The following is a 16,297-nucleotide window of genomic DNA, read 5'->3' as shown; positions in this document are numbered from 1 at the left end:
AAGAAAGACCAATGGAACAGAAGTGCCCAGCCCCACATTCATAAAGTCATTTGATTTTTAACAAGGCACCATATAATCCAAATGGGAAGGGAAAGTTTTTAAAGAAATGATATTAAGACAACTAGATACCCATATGGGAAAAAAGAAACCTTGACTCCCACCTCACAATATGCATAAAAATTAATTCAAGATGGATCATAAACCTAAATTGAAAGCTAAAACTATAACTAGAAGAAAACACAGGAGAATATCTTTGTGCCTAGGGGACATGTAATGGCTTATTAAAGACAACACAGAAAGCAATAACCATGAAAGAAAAAACTGCTAAATTAGACTTTATCAAAATTAAAAACTTCTGCTCAAAGATATTCTATCATTAATATAATGAATAGCTAAGCTACAGACTGGGTTTTCATATTTGCAAAATACAGATTCAACAAAGGATTTATAACAACCAGATAAAAAATGGGCAAAAGATTTTAGCAGACACTTCTTTTCACAAAGGAAATATACTCAAATAGCATAAGCATATACTAAAGTGCTTAACATCGTTAGTCATCAGGAAAATGCAAATTAAAACCACAATGAGATGCCATTACACACCCACCAGAATGGCTAAAATTAAAAAGACTGACGACACCATATGTTGGTGAGGATGTTGGAACAACCGAATGCTCATACGTTATTGGTGAGAGTACAAATAGCAGAACCATTTTGGAAAAATGGCTGGCAGTTTCTTACAAAACTAAACAAAACATTCTACTTCCATTGGTTATCCAAGGGAAATAAATACATGTAGCCACAAAAAGATCTGTACAAGAATGTTCAGTGAAGTTTTATTCATAATGGCCACAAACTTTTAGAAACAGCCCAAGAGTCCATCAATAGAATAAACAGTGGTCTACACATACGATGGAATACTACTCAGCACTAAATAGGTAACAACTACTGAATCACTCAACAACACTGGTGAATCTCAAAATATTATGCTCAAAGAAGCCTTACACAAAAGAGTATATGCTATATGGTTCCATTTATATGAAGTTCTAGAATAGGTAAAACTAATCTATGGTGGGGGAAAAAAAATCAGAAAAATGGCTGCCTCTGGGAGGTGCAGGGGAGAATTTACTCGGAAGGGGCATGAGGTGACTTCCTGGGGTGATGGTGATGTTCTGGATATTAATGGGGCTTTGCAGCACAGGTATATGCATTTGTCAAAACCAATCAAATGCTATACCGAAGATACGTGCATTTCATTGTACTGGATGTAAATTTACTTCAAAAGAAAAACACCACAAACAGTGAATGCTAGTAAATGATATGCACGATGAAGTATCTGAGAAGTGTACTTGAAGCGTGCAACTTACTCTGAAATGTATCAAAAAAAAAAAAGAAAACGATGAATGGAAACTGGAACAAGTAGAAACGTGATAAATGCAAGTATTGTAGAATCTAGGTGATGCATATGTGGGCACTCAGTGGAAAATTCTTTCAAGTTTTGTTTCAAATAAATGCTGTGAGAAAAACAACTAATATCATCTCTTTTAAGATGACTAATAAATATTATATCCTAGGTTGGCTGGCCAATATTAAAGATCCTGGTCACGAGTTATGAAAATCTGGGGAACCAAAGGAGGAAGTGAAGTGCTCAATATATAAAGTGAGGGGCATGGAGTCATCAGAGCCGAATCCCAGAAATGCAGGAGGTCCCTGAGGCCTGCCAGAGCTGAGGCCCAGGGCAGCAAGGCAAGGGGCTCAGTCACTTTCGGGCCTCTCTGGGTTGCATTTGCTTCCTTCATAGCTCTGCAAGTCTACGAATTGTCTTCTGGGCCTGGTACCAAGCATTACCTAGCACTCTAGCTTTTCCAAGACATGTAAGAACATAGTTAGAGGATGTAAAGTCATTGATGAGGGGGGAAAAAGAGGAAGGAACGGAAATGAATTAAAAATTCCGCAGGGAGAAAGTATGACTCACTCACTTCTTGATGGGTAACTACCCTTTCAAATTGCATCTTGTGAAAACAGCCAAGGAGCATTAAAGATTGAATGCAAAACTGCTTCTGGGCAAAGCTGATTAAAAAGGAATAAAACCATTTTAAAGGTTATTCTGAGTTATCTGGCAACATTTGCATTCTGGTGAATGGGTGACTCAGATCCCACTGTGGTCCTTTTCACCTCCAGAGCTATGATTGTTACAGGACAGCAGTCACCAGTTATTGTTGCTCTCTGGAGACTACTGAGAGTCTCCCTCTAGCTGATAGTGATGAGTGATTAGCACTTTGCTTGATTTAATGAGCCTTCACAGAAACCATACCTGCTTTGTCCTTGAACTCTGTTGGCTTGGCTTTCCAATTTTTCCATCCGCAAGGATAGAATGCACTGCCTGCTACTGACACCATAAAGAATAACCAGGCTCAATTTGTTGGGGATTTTCTTTACCATAACTCCTATTCTTTTAAGTAAGAAGCAACACTTTAATTCGGTTAGACATATGAAAAGAAAGTGGGGACACTTGAGCTAATACGGTAGTAAATTGTGACCCTAATTTGAACAGAGACGTTTAACCTTAAACACTGTTGACTCATCTGTCACAATATATACATTTTAACCTAATTTAAAAGCTTAAAAAAAAAAACATGCTAAGCTAACAAAAGTCAGTGTTACATTTATGCAGCTAGCAAGCAATTGATATCGACCAATAGTAAAATAAGTATGAAGTTCATCACCTTATACCTAAGACAGTTGGGCTACGTGGATAAACCAACCAGTTTTACGAATACACTCTGTGCAAGGTAACACAGCACAGCAAGGCCAAGTCCACACATTTTGGAGTGAACTCACATTATGTCAAACCACTTCTCTGGGCTGCTCTTTATTTCACAATGATGCCAACATTTGAAAATAATTTTCTGTCTCTAGGTCTATAGCACGGACCAGACTCCTATTTCTTCAAATGATACAAAGTTTCCCTCAAAACAAATATGAATTCTATTATGGGGAGTTTGTAGTAAAAATTTAACCTCTACAAAGCAAATAATATGCTACAAGTTGGCTTTTTTTCAGATTATCTCATAAAAGTATAGAGACCAAAGAAAAGAGCAAAACATGTAAAATGTGTGTTGGCAGAATTCAGCGTAACGTTTATGGATGGTTTTACAGCTCCCAGATTGTATTTTTATTATTTCCCAAGAGCCATTCATGAGATTTGTTGCAACAAAGACTGAAATCATACATAAATTTTTATCTGAAAGTAAAGTGTTGTTGCCCTCTTGAGGTGAATTCAAGAACAAAACACAAAACGCGGGTTTTCCCTAGCCCATTACTGAAAGAAGGTTTCTTCTCCAAAGGGCTTTCTATAAACACACAGTAATCTGAAGCTAGGTAGCTGTAATACGTAACTCCATTTTCACCCCGACAACAGACAACTTACGTTCAAGCACCACTAGGCACTAGAACATTTCTGCAAAAAGTAAAACGTCACATCAAGAATAAAGCAACATTTCAAGTTTCAATGGATGAAAATGTCAAACCAGCTGCATCCTAAAAAAATTATACAGATCTCAGCTGGCCTGCTCCACACAGCCCAGGGTAAGCAAACTGCAGGCTGTGAAAAGCTTAGTGGCAAACTTTTATTGGTGTCAGGGAGCCAGGTCTAAGATATTTATAGCTCAATCCCACTTAAGATGCAGGGTCTTCAATGTAAGAATATCTGTACTGAGAAAAGAGAATAGGTTAGTTAGCCTGGGTAGAAGAATTTAATGGTCCTGACAGATCCTCCAGTTAGGGAATTTTCAGAGTTGAAGGAATTGTAGGCAGACATGCTCTGAGGTACTGCTGCCATTCCACTGACTTGGGGCTTTGAACTAATTAAGGTTGCTTTTCTTCAAATCACATTTTATCTAAGTTATATGGTGATTTTTCAGTATTATTAATAGGAATGAGTTGGACTGCATCACTACTCCTTTAAAGTTTGAAGACTTCAGCATTTTGCTAAGCATGACTCACATTCATGAATGATCAAGGTTTTGAATGAGGAATAAAAATACAGTCACTGTCTTATCCGCTACTAAACCCACTATAGGAGGAAGAGATCACACCACTACACATCTAGATTCACGGACACAGAATCCATCCGTCATGTTCCCTAGAGTCAATCAAACAAAAGTAGGCTGCTGTCCACATATTCTCTCCCAGCTGCCGAACCTTTCACATAGGCCCCCTTGAGCGACCCTTGGTATTTACTTAAACTTATGAAAAAGCCCATCTATTCTTTTCATTTTTATAAACCCAAGGAGAACAAAGGAAGTTAAGGGCATGGGTGAAGTAGGGAGGACAAAAAGATGTCCCTGTCCCCAATTCCAAGAGGCAGTCCTCCCTAGGTCATTAGCTACCAATATTTGATTTATAAATTATCATTCATTCAAGATTCATTCACATATTTACTTATGCCTACTATGTGACAAGGACTTTAATTACAGGGTGATGAAAGCTACCTTTAAGTCCATTCAAAATTTGGTCCTACTCTTCATCACAAATACTCTAAGAGGTGGCACTGTTTGAACCACCTCATAATTAGCTACACAACCCTTTCCCCCTCCCCTGATATAAAAGAGAAGCCAGAGAAAAGCCTGGAGGTGGTGCAGGATGGGGCGAGGAAAAAGAGATCATATTGCTTCCAGCATTTTCAAGCTCTGATGATGTGCACACGCGTGTGAGTATACAAAGACACACTCACATGTGCACACTCTCAAGTTTACACCTAGCACAGTTTCTAGCATTATAGCAGAGTCCAAGCTCTGAAAGCAAAGCTGCCTGGGGTTTATATCCCCACCCCACCCTCTACCTGTGCAACTTTGGGCAAGTTGCTTAATCTCCCTATGCCTTAGTTTCCTCACCTGTAAAGTAAGAATAATCTGAATACTTAACCCAAAGGCCCTACTGTATTAAATAAGTGAATAAAACAGCTGTGACAATGCCTGACCCACTGCAAACCGAGTAGATGCAAACATCCCTTACTTCCACTTCCCATGTCCCTTCCTCCTCAGCTCTAATGCCCATGATGACCATCGGTCTATGAATTTATCTATATATTTACATTTATATTTATATAAATGTGCATGTACACACAAATGATGGGATCATACTAGAAGAATTAAGCTAAAAATTGCTTTTCACTTAGTATACCTTGGAGATCTGAGACTCTCCCATTAGCTGATCTCATCCATTTACATGGTTGTCAATATCATCTACCAGCTGATAATCCCCAATTTTGTAGTCACCCCAGACTTCTCTAGGATTTAGAGCCCACTGAAATCTCCACTTAAATGTATCACAGGCATTTGAAACTTCACACACCCAAAGTAGAACTCTTGATTTTTCTCCCACAAACCTGCTCTTCCCTCTGCCTTTTTCATCTCAGTGTATGGCTCTACCCTCTTACCATTCTGACAGGCAGAACCTGGGTGTCATGCTCGACTCCTTCCTTTCTTACTCCCAACACAGTCTCTTCACCATCACTACTGTCCCTACCCTTGTCTGAGCTGGGAAGGGTATCATCAGATGGCCTCCTGTCTGGTTTCCCAATTTCACTCTTGCACTGCTCTAATCCGTTAGCCAGACAATAGTCAGAATGGCCTGATCTATAACCAGAGTATGTCATTTCCCTGTTTAAATCCATTCATCTACTTCCTACTGCATTTCAAATGGAATTTCAACTCCTCGAAAGCACATATAATCTGGACCTTACCTAACACTTCAACCTTATCTCACAACACTCTCTCCTTTGTTCATTAGGATCTAACCACACTGGCTTCCTCTGTGTTCTTAGAACACCTGAAGCTATTTCCATTTCAGTGTCTTTATCACTTCTGCACTCGGTCTCACTGACTCCTTATACTTCAGGTCTCAGCTTAAATATCACCACTCCATCTAGAGAATAGCCCTATTTATTCTCTATCACAGCTGTCTGTTTCCATCATAGAATTTCCTGTTTGCAATTTGTCGACCTAGCAGAATGTAACCACCATGAGTGCAAGAACAGTATCTGTCTTGTTCACCAGGGTCTAAAACAGTGCATAGTAGTGGGCCCTCAAACACTTGGCAAATAAGAGAAATGGTACATAAGTAACTACTGTTCCTGCAACTTTGGAAACAAAAACTATTTTAAGACTTTTACTTCTTAAATTGTTGAACTATATATGAAATTATTCTTCTAAAAATCAAGACACAAGGTATAAAAGAATGCATAATTTTGTCAACTAGAATTCAGAATGAGTAAATGATCCCGCTGTGGTCTGAACCTTTGTCCCCTTCAAAATTCACGTTGAAATTTAATTGCCATTGTAACAGTATTAAGAGGTGGGACCTCTGAGAGGTGATTAGGCCACAAGGGCTCTGCCCTCATGGGTGGGATTGATGCCATTGTAAAAGGGTGAGTTAGGCCCCCTTTTGTTTCTCTCACTTTCTGCCATGTGGTGAGGCAGCAAGAACGCCTTTGCTTGATGCTGCACTTTGATATTGGACTTCCCAGCCTCCAGAATGTAAGCCAATAGATGTCTGTTCATTATACAATACCCAGTCTCGGGTATTATGTTTACAGAAGCACAAACAGACTGAGATCTTAATCATAAACACACATTATTTAATAGTTATTAAATAATAGTTACCAATAAATTAATTTGTAAATAATAGTAACTTGTTTTGTTGATATTTTTATTTATTTATTTTTTTTATGACAGTGAAATGTTTCACATAAAGAGTACCCTCAGTTGTCTTCTTGGGGGGCTGAAAATTCAACTAGCCCAGTCAAAACTACTCCTGTAGTTTAGACCAGTTTAAGGCTGAACATATCTTCATAGACCTTATTTTGTGAATCTTTCTATTTGAGAACACTACTATATCAATGAACCATAATTATTTTTTATTTTCAATGAAAATAATCCTTTCCCACAAAACAGGAGAGACTATAAGAAATAAGAAAGTGGACATACAACAGAAGGAATTCTTACAGGCCACCACTAGGTGGATAAACTGACAACCACTTTGAGACTATGATAAAATAAGGATTTCTTACTTGACTGCCTCGTAAATATTGTTGGAAGTATGTCCAGACAAGGCATCATGTAAATTTCGAATAAAATAATCTCTGTATTCCTCTGGAAGGGCCATAAATGTTCCACCCATCACAATAAACTCCACTTTATCCACACTGTGACCAAGTTGTTTTAACTGAAAGACACAAATTCAGCATTAGAGAGATATAAGCAACTCTAAGAAGGCATTGTAAATTTCTAATTTTACTTTGCAGTGTTTTAATCAGTAAAGTTTAAAAATGAGAACCAATTAAACATATTTAGCTAAATCTGTGGATAAAAAAATAGACTCAAGTCTGAAAGAAAAAAAACAGCTCAATTAGGGAGAGTGAGAATTAAAAATAATAAACAAGAAGCTTGACTTGAATACCTACAGAGTTAAGTGGAAATCTAAAAACACAAAGAATATGAACTAGAAAACAATAAAGACAAATAATTATATGTGTAAAAAATAAATATTTATTGATCATGTATTTTATGCCAGACTTTGTGTTAAGCATTGGGGACAAAAAAGATGCATTTATGATCAGGCAACAATTATATATGTATGATTATCCAACATGATCAGGACTTGATGCAATAGAAGAAAAAAGAACACTAGATTAGAAAGAAAAAAATCAAGAAAGCAGTTTAAAATTGAAAATTCTGGCCAGGCGCAGTGGCTCACGCCTGTAATCCTAGCATTCTGGGAGGCCAAGGCAGGCAGATTGCTCGAGGTCAGGAGTTCAAAACCAGCCTGAGCAAGAGTGAGACCCTGTCTCTACTATAAATAGAAAGAAATTAATTGGCCAACTAATATATATAGAAAAAATTAGCCGGGCATGGTGGTGCATGCCTGTAGTCACAGCTACTCAGGAGGCTGAGGTAGAAGGATCGCTTGAGCCTAGGAGTTTGAGGTTGCTGTGAGCTAGGCTGACGCCATGATACTCTAGCCCAGGCAACAGAGTGAAAGTCTGTCTCAAAAAAACAAAAAACAAAAAACTTTCATACTCTCATTCCACAAATTGCATACTATAAATGACATCCTTCAAATTGAAAGAAATTTAGAGAACATCAAACCCTTAAAAAATAATAGCCTCTGAATTAGTAGTTTTGATCTTGCTGGCCACTGCAAAACAGTCTCCCACCCTCAGACAGATACTAAAAACATACAAAAGGGAAAAACACCTTTTTAGTGCTTATTCCAGGTTCAATCCAAATCAAGCAACAATAACTTCTTACTAACTGTAAACATCTAATTTTTTAAAAGTGCTTTTAAAAAATTTACCTGTTCTATTCGATGTCTTGTCTGTAGATAAGGGTCATATCTGGCACGGATAGCTCGCATGGAGGTTGGCTAAGAAAAAGGAGAAAAATATTGTCATGCTCACATACAGAATAAAAGTGGAAAGTAGTTTCAGAAGGATGGTATTAGAGATAAAGTTCTCCATGGTTTTGAATACTAAAAACCTGGCTTGTACCCTATCTTATTTTCTTGGTTCAAAACAATGTCCTAAACAGCATCTGGCTGGTCTCCACTGCCACTGTCATAGTATCTTAACAGCAGTGTGTCTCCTTGGATAGTGCTTGTCTTTTGTATAAATACTTATGAATGCCCAGAGTCATTAAAGTGTTCTGCTACTCACAGACATAGATGTGCATTCACTATTCAAAAGAGTTATATGGTAAAAGAACTTTTAAATAAGGTTCTTAAATACAACATAGTTTGGAATGGCTTAACAAATAGCTTTAACTCTCTTCATACAATGGAATACTCTTCACCCACAGAACAACGTACTGATATAAAATGTTTGCTAAGATGTATCATTAAATGAAAAACGCAAGGAGCACAACAGTGTTTTGATATGCTACCTTATAAATAAGAAAGTAGGATAAAGAACATGAACAGGTTGAGCATCCCTAATCTGGAAATCTGAAACCCCAAATGCTCCCAAATCCAAGTTTCTGAGTACTGACATGACACCACAAGTGGAAAATCCCACATGTGATTACTTAACACAAATTTTGTTTCATGTACAGAATTATTTAAAATATTGTATAAAATTACCTTCAGGCTAGGTGTACATGAATCATCAATGAATTTCATGTTTAGACTTGGGTCCCATCCCCAAGATATCTTATTATACATACAAATATTCCAAAATCTGGAAAAATCTGAAATGTGAAATATGTCTGGTCCCAAGCATTTTGGATAAGGGATGCTCAACCTGTACATGCTTGTGTTCTCTAGAATATATTTGCAGGAGGCAGGGGAAATAGATAACACTGACTGCCAGTGATGGAGCAGAAAAGGGTGGCTAGGGGACAGGAATGAGGGGGGACCTTTTCACTGAATAATTCCTTTTGTATTTTTAAAAATCTGAACTCTTAAAAACCAGGAAAAAATGAAAACATATATGAGAGGAAAAAGTTATGTGGTTTGCTGGCTTCTGACCTCTTCTGAGGAGGGGACTCCTTCAAAAGTGGCTCATTGGTCTCCTGCTTTCTCTCTTGTCCTCGTTCTACCCTTTCTCCATGTGGCCATCAAGATGATCTTCATAAAACCTAAATCGGACTGTATCATGCCCCCTGCTTTAAATCCTAATGGCTTCTTGTGACACCTTTACCAAAATCCAAACTCCCCACTCACCCTGGCTTACAAACCCCCCACTTCAGCTGTCTCCCAAACTCCTGCTTCCCCTCACCCACTGTGTTCCAGAATAGTCTACCACCTTACCCATCTTGTGCCTTTGTTCTAGCTAATTGTCTGCTAGGAATGCTCTTTCCTGATATTCTCAAGACTGGCTTCTCCTTTTCATTCAGGATTCAGCTTTAAACATCGTCTGCTTAGAGAATCCTTCCCAACCACTATAGCTAAAACCTTTCTAGCTCCCATTATCTTCCTTAGTTTCACTTCTCTGCTTAGCATTTATTAGTACCTGGTATTTTTCTTGTTTGTTTCTTACTGTCTATCTTCCATTATCAGAATGTAAATTCTACAAAACCAAGGACCTTGTCAGTTTTTTCACTGCTAAAGAGACAGGACAATGTAGCGGTGAGAAATGCACAGAGTTCAAAATCTGGTTGTCACTTACTAGTGGTGTGTCTCTGAGCCTTCTATGCCCCAGTTTCCTCGTTTGTACAGTGCTGGGATTTATTAATAATGACTTACGGAAGTATTTCTCCAGTGACTAGACCAAGATATGGCAGTAGTAGACACTGAGAAAACATTTGGTGAATGAATAGCTTTTATAATCAGGAAAAAAATAATAAATTTTAAGAAAGCCAGGGCTGGGCATGGTGGCTCACGCCTGTAATCCTAGCACTCTGGGAGGCCAAGGTGGGAGGATCGTTTGAGCTCAGGAGTTCAAGACCAGCCTGAGCAAGAGCGAGACACTGTCTCTACTAAAAAAATAGAAAGAAATTAATTGGCCAACTAAAAATATATAGAAAAAATTAGCTGGATATGGTGGTGCATGCCTGTAGTCCCAGCTACTCGGGACGCTGAGACAGGAGGATCGCTTGAGCCCAGGAGTTTGAGGTTGCTGTGAGCTAGGCCGATGCCACGGCACTCTAGCCCAGCATGGGTAAAGGATGATGTAACACTTCATCAGGACAATCTCCAATGACCTTACCTCATATCCAGTATAAGACTGCGTTGAATACTCAAAGTCTGAGTCAGGCCCGCCAGGGCAGTATCTGCCAATACAACAAGGGAACAAGAATGTCAGATACAAAACTCAGTTCGAAAGTCGAGTTCAACTATCTACAGTCTTCATAAACTCCCTGGTATCAAATGAACTTCATTTTCAAAGAAGAGTCTACCTTTGCAGTTATCTGTAAATAATGTATTTTCTAATAACAAGCAAACAAGATAAACACATAAAGGAACACTATTTACATTCATTTTCAAAATACTGCAGTCATTATTATTTTAGAGGTTTAAGCTTTCAGGGGCAAATAACAGGAACTAAGTTTCCCTAAGTTTAGATTAATACTCACAGTGCTTTCTTGGTAGCCACACTCAAGACAATCTTTCTCCCATTTAGTATTCCTACCTAGAATTATGCATACTCTTCTGCTAACTCTTCCAAATAGCTAAGTTTCAGAAATCTACAGGTTATTTATAAGGATAATTTTCTATTATACTTTTCCCATTCAAATTGTCTTTCTTTCTTTATTTTTTGAGACAGGGTCTTGCTCAGTTGCCTGGACTAAAGTGCAGTGGCATCATCACAGCTCACTGCAACCTCAAACTCCTGGGTTCAAGTGATCCTCCTGCCTCAGCATCCCATGTAGCTGGGACTGCAGGCAGGCACCACTATGCCTGGCTAATTTTTCCATTTTTCGTAGAGACAGGATCTTGCTCTGTTGCCCAGGCTGGTCTCAAACTTCTGGCCCCAAACAATCCACCTGCCTTGGCCTCTCAAAGTGCTAGAATTACAGGTATGCATCACCAAGCACAACCCTAGATTCATTTTAAAATTTTGACATTTGGAATTTAGGCAACTCTTATTACCACATTTCATTTATTAAGTTAACAGAATGCCTACTGTTGTGAGTTCCATAACCTATATGTTTTTTATTGCATATTGCAACAAATTAAAATATTCGTATGTTCCAATTTTAAGCACTGAAATATCCTTTCATTAGTTGCTTGTCTCAAAGAACAAATCTATAAAACTATTAAATCAAAGTTATAGATATTAGCAGCATGTACTGATCAAAGGCTCTAAGGGGATATACTAGTTCAACTAAAATACAAAGACACACAAACTTAACAAAATCACCCTACTTACACACATATATTTCCTGTAAAACTGATGTGTGGACATCTGTGCGGTTTGCACATCACAGCTACAACAGCAATCTATAACAGAAAGACTAATTGAAAAAAGCTATTATAGAATAATTAGTACAAAATTCTAGAGAAGGTTATCCCTGAGAAGAATGGGAAAGGAATGCAAACAGTGGCACACAGCAGGCTTTGAAGGTGTTGATAATGCTGTTTCTTAAGCTGGACACTGGGTCCAAGGGTGATCTCTTTTCAATATTAATAATCTTTAAAATGTACATATGTACTATATGAGTTTGTATTATATTATACAATAAATTAAGTACAAAATAAGGAATTAATTTTTAAAGCCCCAATGATTCTTATTCTTTCTGATTTATTATTTTACAAAAACAGACTACCAGAAAAAATTACTTTATGCAATTCCATTAAATTATATATAAACCTAACCTTCATAATTCAAGCTCCTCACGGACACACTAGATCTCAATATTTACAGCAGGGATTATTAAGTCAGGGACTTCATGTTTCACAGGGTCTGTGTATAAAGTATTCTGCAGGGCCTGACAGAGCTAAGTGGAGTAAGGAAAGGAGGTGGTGGAAGAGAGACAAGACTGGTTACATCTGAAGTGCTTGGTCAAATAAGGATATACATTAAAGCTAATGCAAGCCATGTTTCTCATCCTCAGAGAATGAAGTTGTAAATATGGAAAGGGAAAGAACTAAAATGAACTCCATGGGCTGTATAGAATGGAAGATGCTGTGAACTCAAGAGTTTTCGAAATAGATTGATATATAAATAAACATAAATGAAAATGTGTTATGCATATGCATATACAGCTATACACATACATGTCCTAGCTTGGTCCACTGAAATAGTCTGGGAGCAGCAATTCCCTAACAGCAGTAAGCATACCTAGCACTAAGACCTTGGTTTCTAAATACCTTTCTCCACTAAAAATAACCAGAGCTCTTTAGAAAAATGGCTGATTCCAGGGCTGGGGCAAAGAATGTACGAGATGGGCCTGGAACATTTCATTGTGCCAGAAAGCTAGAAACAGCTCAAAGAATGATGGAGGCATTTCAAAATGACACAGAAACCAGCTTGAAAGAGCTCCCACTGGTCAAATCTAGGGTAATTTGTACATCAAAACAAACACTGATAGTAACAGATTATAGCCCACCAAATAGGAAATTGTTAATTCATTCATACAAATAAATGAATAAGTAAACTAGAAGTTTGATGAGGAACAGGATATTTACCTAGTTTCAAAATACTTCTCCACGTGACACTTTTTAATTACAAAGTGGAAAAAAATACAGAGAAGTCTGGTGAACATCACCTTGCTCAAAATGAATAACATCAGTGATAGGACAAACTGAAACTGTGTACCACCTGACAGGAGAAAATAAGAACACAGTATCCCTTCCCATGTGTGTTCCTGCAAAAGACGCATACCTGGATCTAATTATGATGATACATTTGACAAACCCAAATGGCGGACGTGCTACAAAATAACTTGCCTGAAATCTTCAAAAGTGGTAAGGGAATGAAGTCAAGCAAAGACAGAGCAAGTGTCTAGTCTGCAGAACCATGACAACTACATGCAACACGTGATTCTGAACTGGGCCCAGTTGGACATTATTGAAACAGCTGGTTAACTCTGAATGAGGCCTGAGGATTAGATGACAGTAATGTATCAGCGTTAAATTCCTGATTTTGATAGCTGTATCGTGGTGATGTAAGAAAATGTCCTTGTTTGTAGGAAATATACAGTAAAGTATCAAAGGCACAGGCTTTGCAACTTACTCTCAAAATGGTTCAGGGAAAAAAGTTTCTTTGTACTGTACTTTCAACTTTTCTATAAGTTTGTGATTATTTTCATAATAAAAATTAAGATTTAACTTATTAAACAGTGATTTATAGAAACACCAAAATAAATAATTTTCCATGAAATCTCATACCATTGATAAGGTCAGTCCAATTCAAAAATCTTTTATCAAGAGTTTACTATACAGGCCAGGTTCTGTGCTGTTTTCTCAAATGAATTATCAACTGCCGTCAGTCTGGTGTACTCTTTGTTCCCTGCATACACCACACCTTTCTCGTCATTTCTACATCTGTCCCTTAACTCCCTGTGACCTCGGTCCCATGGCTCTTCTTGGCTTACAGGTCAAGCAAGTTCCATGCTTTCTCCTGGGCCTTCCTTAGCCTCTTTTGCTGCCGGGGCATCTCTGTCCTCTGGACTCCCATAGCACTCACAATTAACATATAGAACTACTCTAGCACCATTAACTGTATTTTAAAAGTACCTTCTGTCAGCACCAATTATATTGAAAGCTACCAGCTTAAGATGGTCCACAACTCCAGCACAGATCATAACACAAGGACTTCATTAGTCTGAATCTTTCACCTCCACCTCACTATCTGGGAGTTACATGGAAGTAGGGCTTTCTGCCAGAACAGATACAGTGTGTCAGTATGTCAGGATCACTCACCCCACTGGCAGTTCTGATGGGTTTTGCCTTTAACTTGGGAACCAAGACCTTGCGATACTGAGGAGGGACAGCGGCAATGATATCCACCAGGCGGGGCTGTGCGGAAAGGCCATATTTGGCAGCTGTTCTGGTTTTCACCCTGAAAAGTAAAGCATCTGGCATTATCAAGATCACAATAAAGGATGACATATAAATAACATCATTAACTCCTGTCACCCCTCTATCCCTTCACCATGTGACAAGAATGGCTTTAAGTCTGCTAATATCAGGACACGGAAGAATAAAATTCATGAATGAATGATTTCCTCTTTTCACCCTCAAGTATCAGAAAGAAAACCAGGGGACTACGGAGGGAGAAGGGCCCAATGAATGGGTGCAGTATCTCAAGTAACAGAGAATAAGGTCTACAAAAAGGTCATGCATGTGGTGATTAGACGAGCTGGGGTTGGGGGAAAACCTTTCCATTAGGGAAGATCTATACAAGAAAGAATACATAGTTAAAAATACAGATGCAGAGATGAAAGACCACTCTTATTTGAAGGAATAGCAAAGTCCATGCTGAACATGACTATGGAGAGGAAGTGGATGAACATGTCAAAGAGGTCCTAAAGCACGAAAGGGTTACATTAGATCAAGGGCCACAAAGGAAGGGTTTTCCTGGCAGAGAGCGAGCTGCTGCTTCCACTGAGACAGTAGGGAAGAGAAGTAGGATGAAGTGAGGTAGCCAAGGAGACAGATCTGGAGATGGATAACCTAATTCCAAATCCCAGCTCTGCCAATCACTAGTTATTTACCCCTAGACAAATTACTTAACCTCGCTATGCCTCACATGACCCCCCTGTCAAATGAGGCTGATAGCAATAGTTACTTCATGCAGATTTTGAAAGAATTAACTGAGCTAATATATACAATATACTAATAACAGTGTCTGGAATATAGTAAGTGCCCAATAAATGTCAGAAGCTATTAGTATTATTAGGCTATGAGACAATTCTGCCACAAAGAAATGAGTGACAGAACAAGGCAGAAAGCTAAAATTCCTAACTAAAATGAAACATGAGATAGAAAATGAGTAGTATTAGATAATTTCATAAAAGAACTCTACTAGCTAAGAACAAGGTTGCTCCCTTTTTATAGAGCCACTTACTTATTTAGATTGATGTCTTTCCCCTGTTCGTGGGCTTCTATCAGTTGTTTAATAACATCTCCTATAGTCAGCATCATCAGCTCAGCAGGGCTGAGATCTCCTGGAAAGATAACATTCAATGATGTCAAAAATCATATTATTAATAAAGATTTTAAAACTTGATTTAGTAGATGTTTTCTTTCCAAAAATCATTCCAAATATGACAAATGAAAAGCTCAAGTTTATAAGACACTAAACCTCTACTTACGATTCGATTGTATCTTTTGTATCTTTAATTTAAAACAAACCTGGCTTTACCCGTAAATTAGAGAAGATCCCTTTAAAAACACATCTACTACAAGAGGATTACAGACAGAGTAGAAACAAACATGAAGAAAAAGAACCCAATGATACAGGAAAGAACCAAAGTAGTTAAATATTTTCCCTTTATCTCTAGATTTGTAATTATGAATATTTGCATAATACTTAAGAGTTCATGAAGAACATTTAAATGCATTAATTCAACTGATTCTCAGAACAAAGTGAGGTAGATAGAGCAGTAATATTTGCCTATCCCATAAAGATGCCAAGGGGTGAAATTGAAACACAGATGTCTGCAGAGGTAGTAATCAAAATAGGGATGTGGGTTATATGCCTATCTAAGTAAGGATCTTAATGCATTTCTAAATTATTGTCTGCCCACTATCATGACTTCTCCAGGGAAGTGGGGCTCCCCTTCTCATCCAAAGGCAATAGCTGAAGCTAACATGTTCTTATATGATCTCATCCCCTCAATCACAGTTCGAT

General features: G+C 38.1%; 1 protein-coding gene across 2 annotated transcripts in view; it reads right to left on the bottom strand.

Annotated features, from left to right (window-relative positions):
* ELP3 (elongator acetyltransferase complex subunit 3) overlaps window positions 1-16,297 on the bottom strand; it is a 68,089-nt gene that overhangs the window by 48,762 nt on the left and 3,030 nt on the right. The window contains exons 2-7 of one of the 2 annotated variants that reach the window (XM_012775393.2): window positions 15,512-15,611; window positions 14,365-14,503; window positions 11,870-11,940; window positions 10,706-10,769; window positions 8,359-8,427; window positions 7,073-7,227 (exon numbers count right to left, since the gene is read on the bottom strand). In XM_012775393.2, the coding sequence (XP_012630847.1) occupies window positions 7,073-7,227; window positions 8,359-8,427; window positions 10,706-10,769; window positions 11,870-11,940; window positions 14,365-14,503; window positions 15,512-15,611 (598 nt within the window). The remainder of the gene's footprint in view (window positions 1-7,072; window positions 7,228-8,358; window positions 8,428-10,705; window positions 10,770-11,869; window positions 11,941-14,364; window positions 14,504-15,511; window positions 15,612-16,297) is intronic. The other variant, XM_020282490.2, reaches the window with a different exon arrangement.

The sequence above is a fragment of the Microcebus murinus genome, chromosome 24, assembly GCF_040939455.1.
Source record: "Microcebus murinus isolate Inina chromosome 24, M.murinus_Inina_mat1.0, whole genome shotgun sequence".
Taxonomy (NCBI): Eukaryota; Metazoa; Chordata; class Mammalia; order Primates; family Cheirogaleidae; genus Microcebus; species Microcebus murinus.
This window is presented reverse-complemented; position numbering and strand designations above follow the sequence as displayed.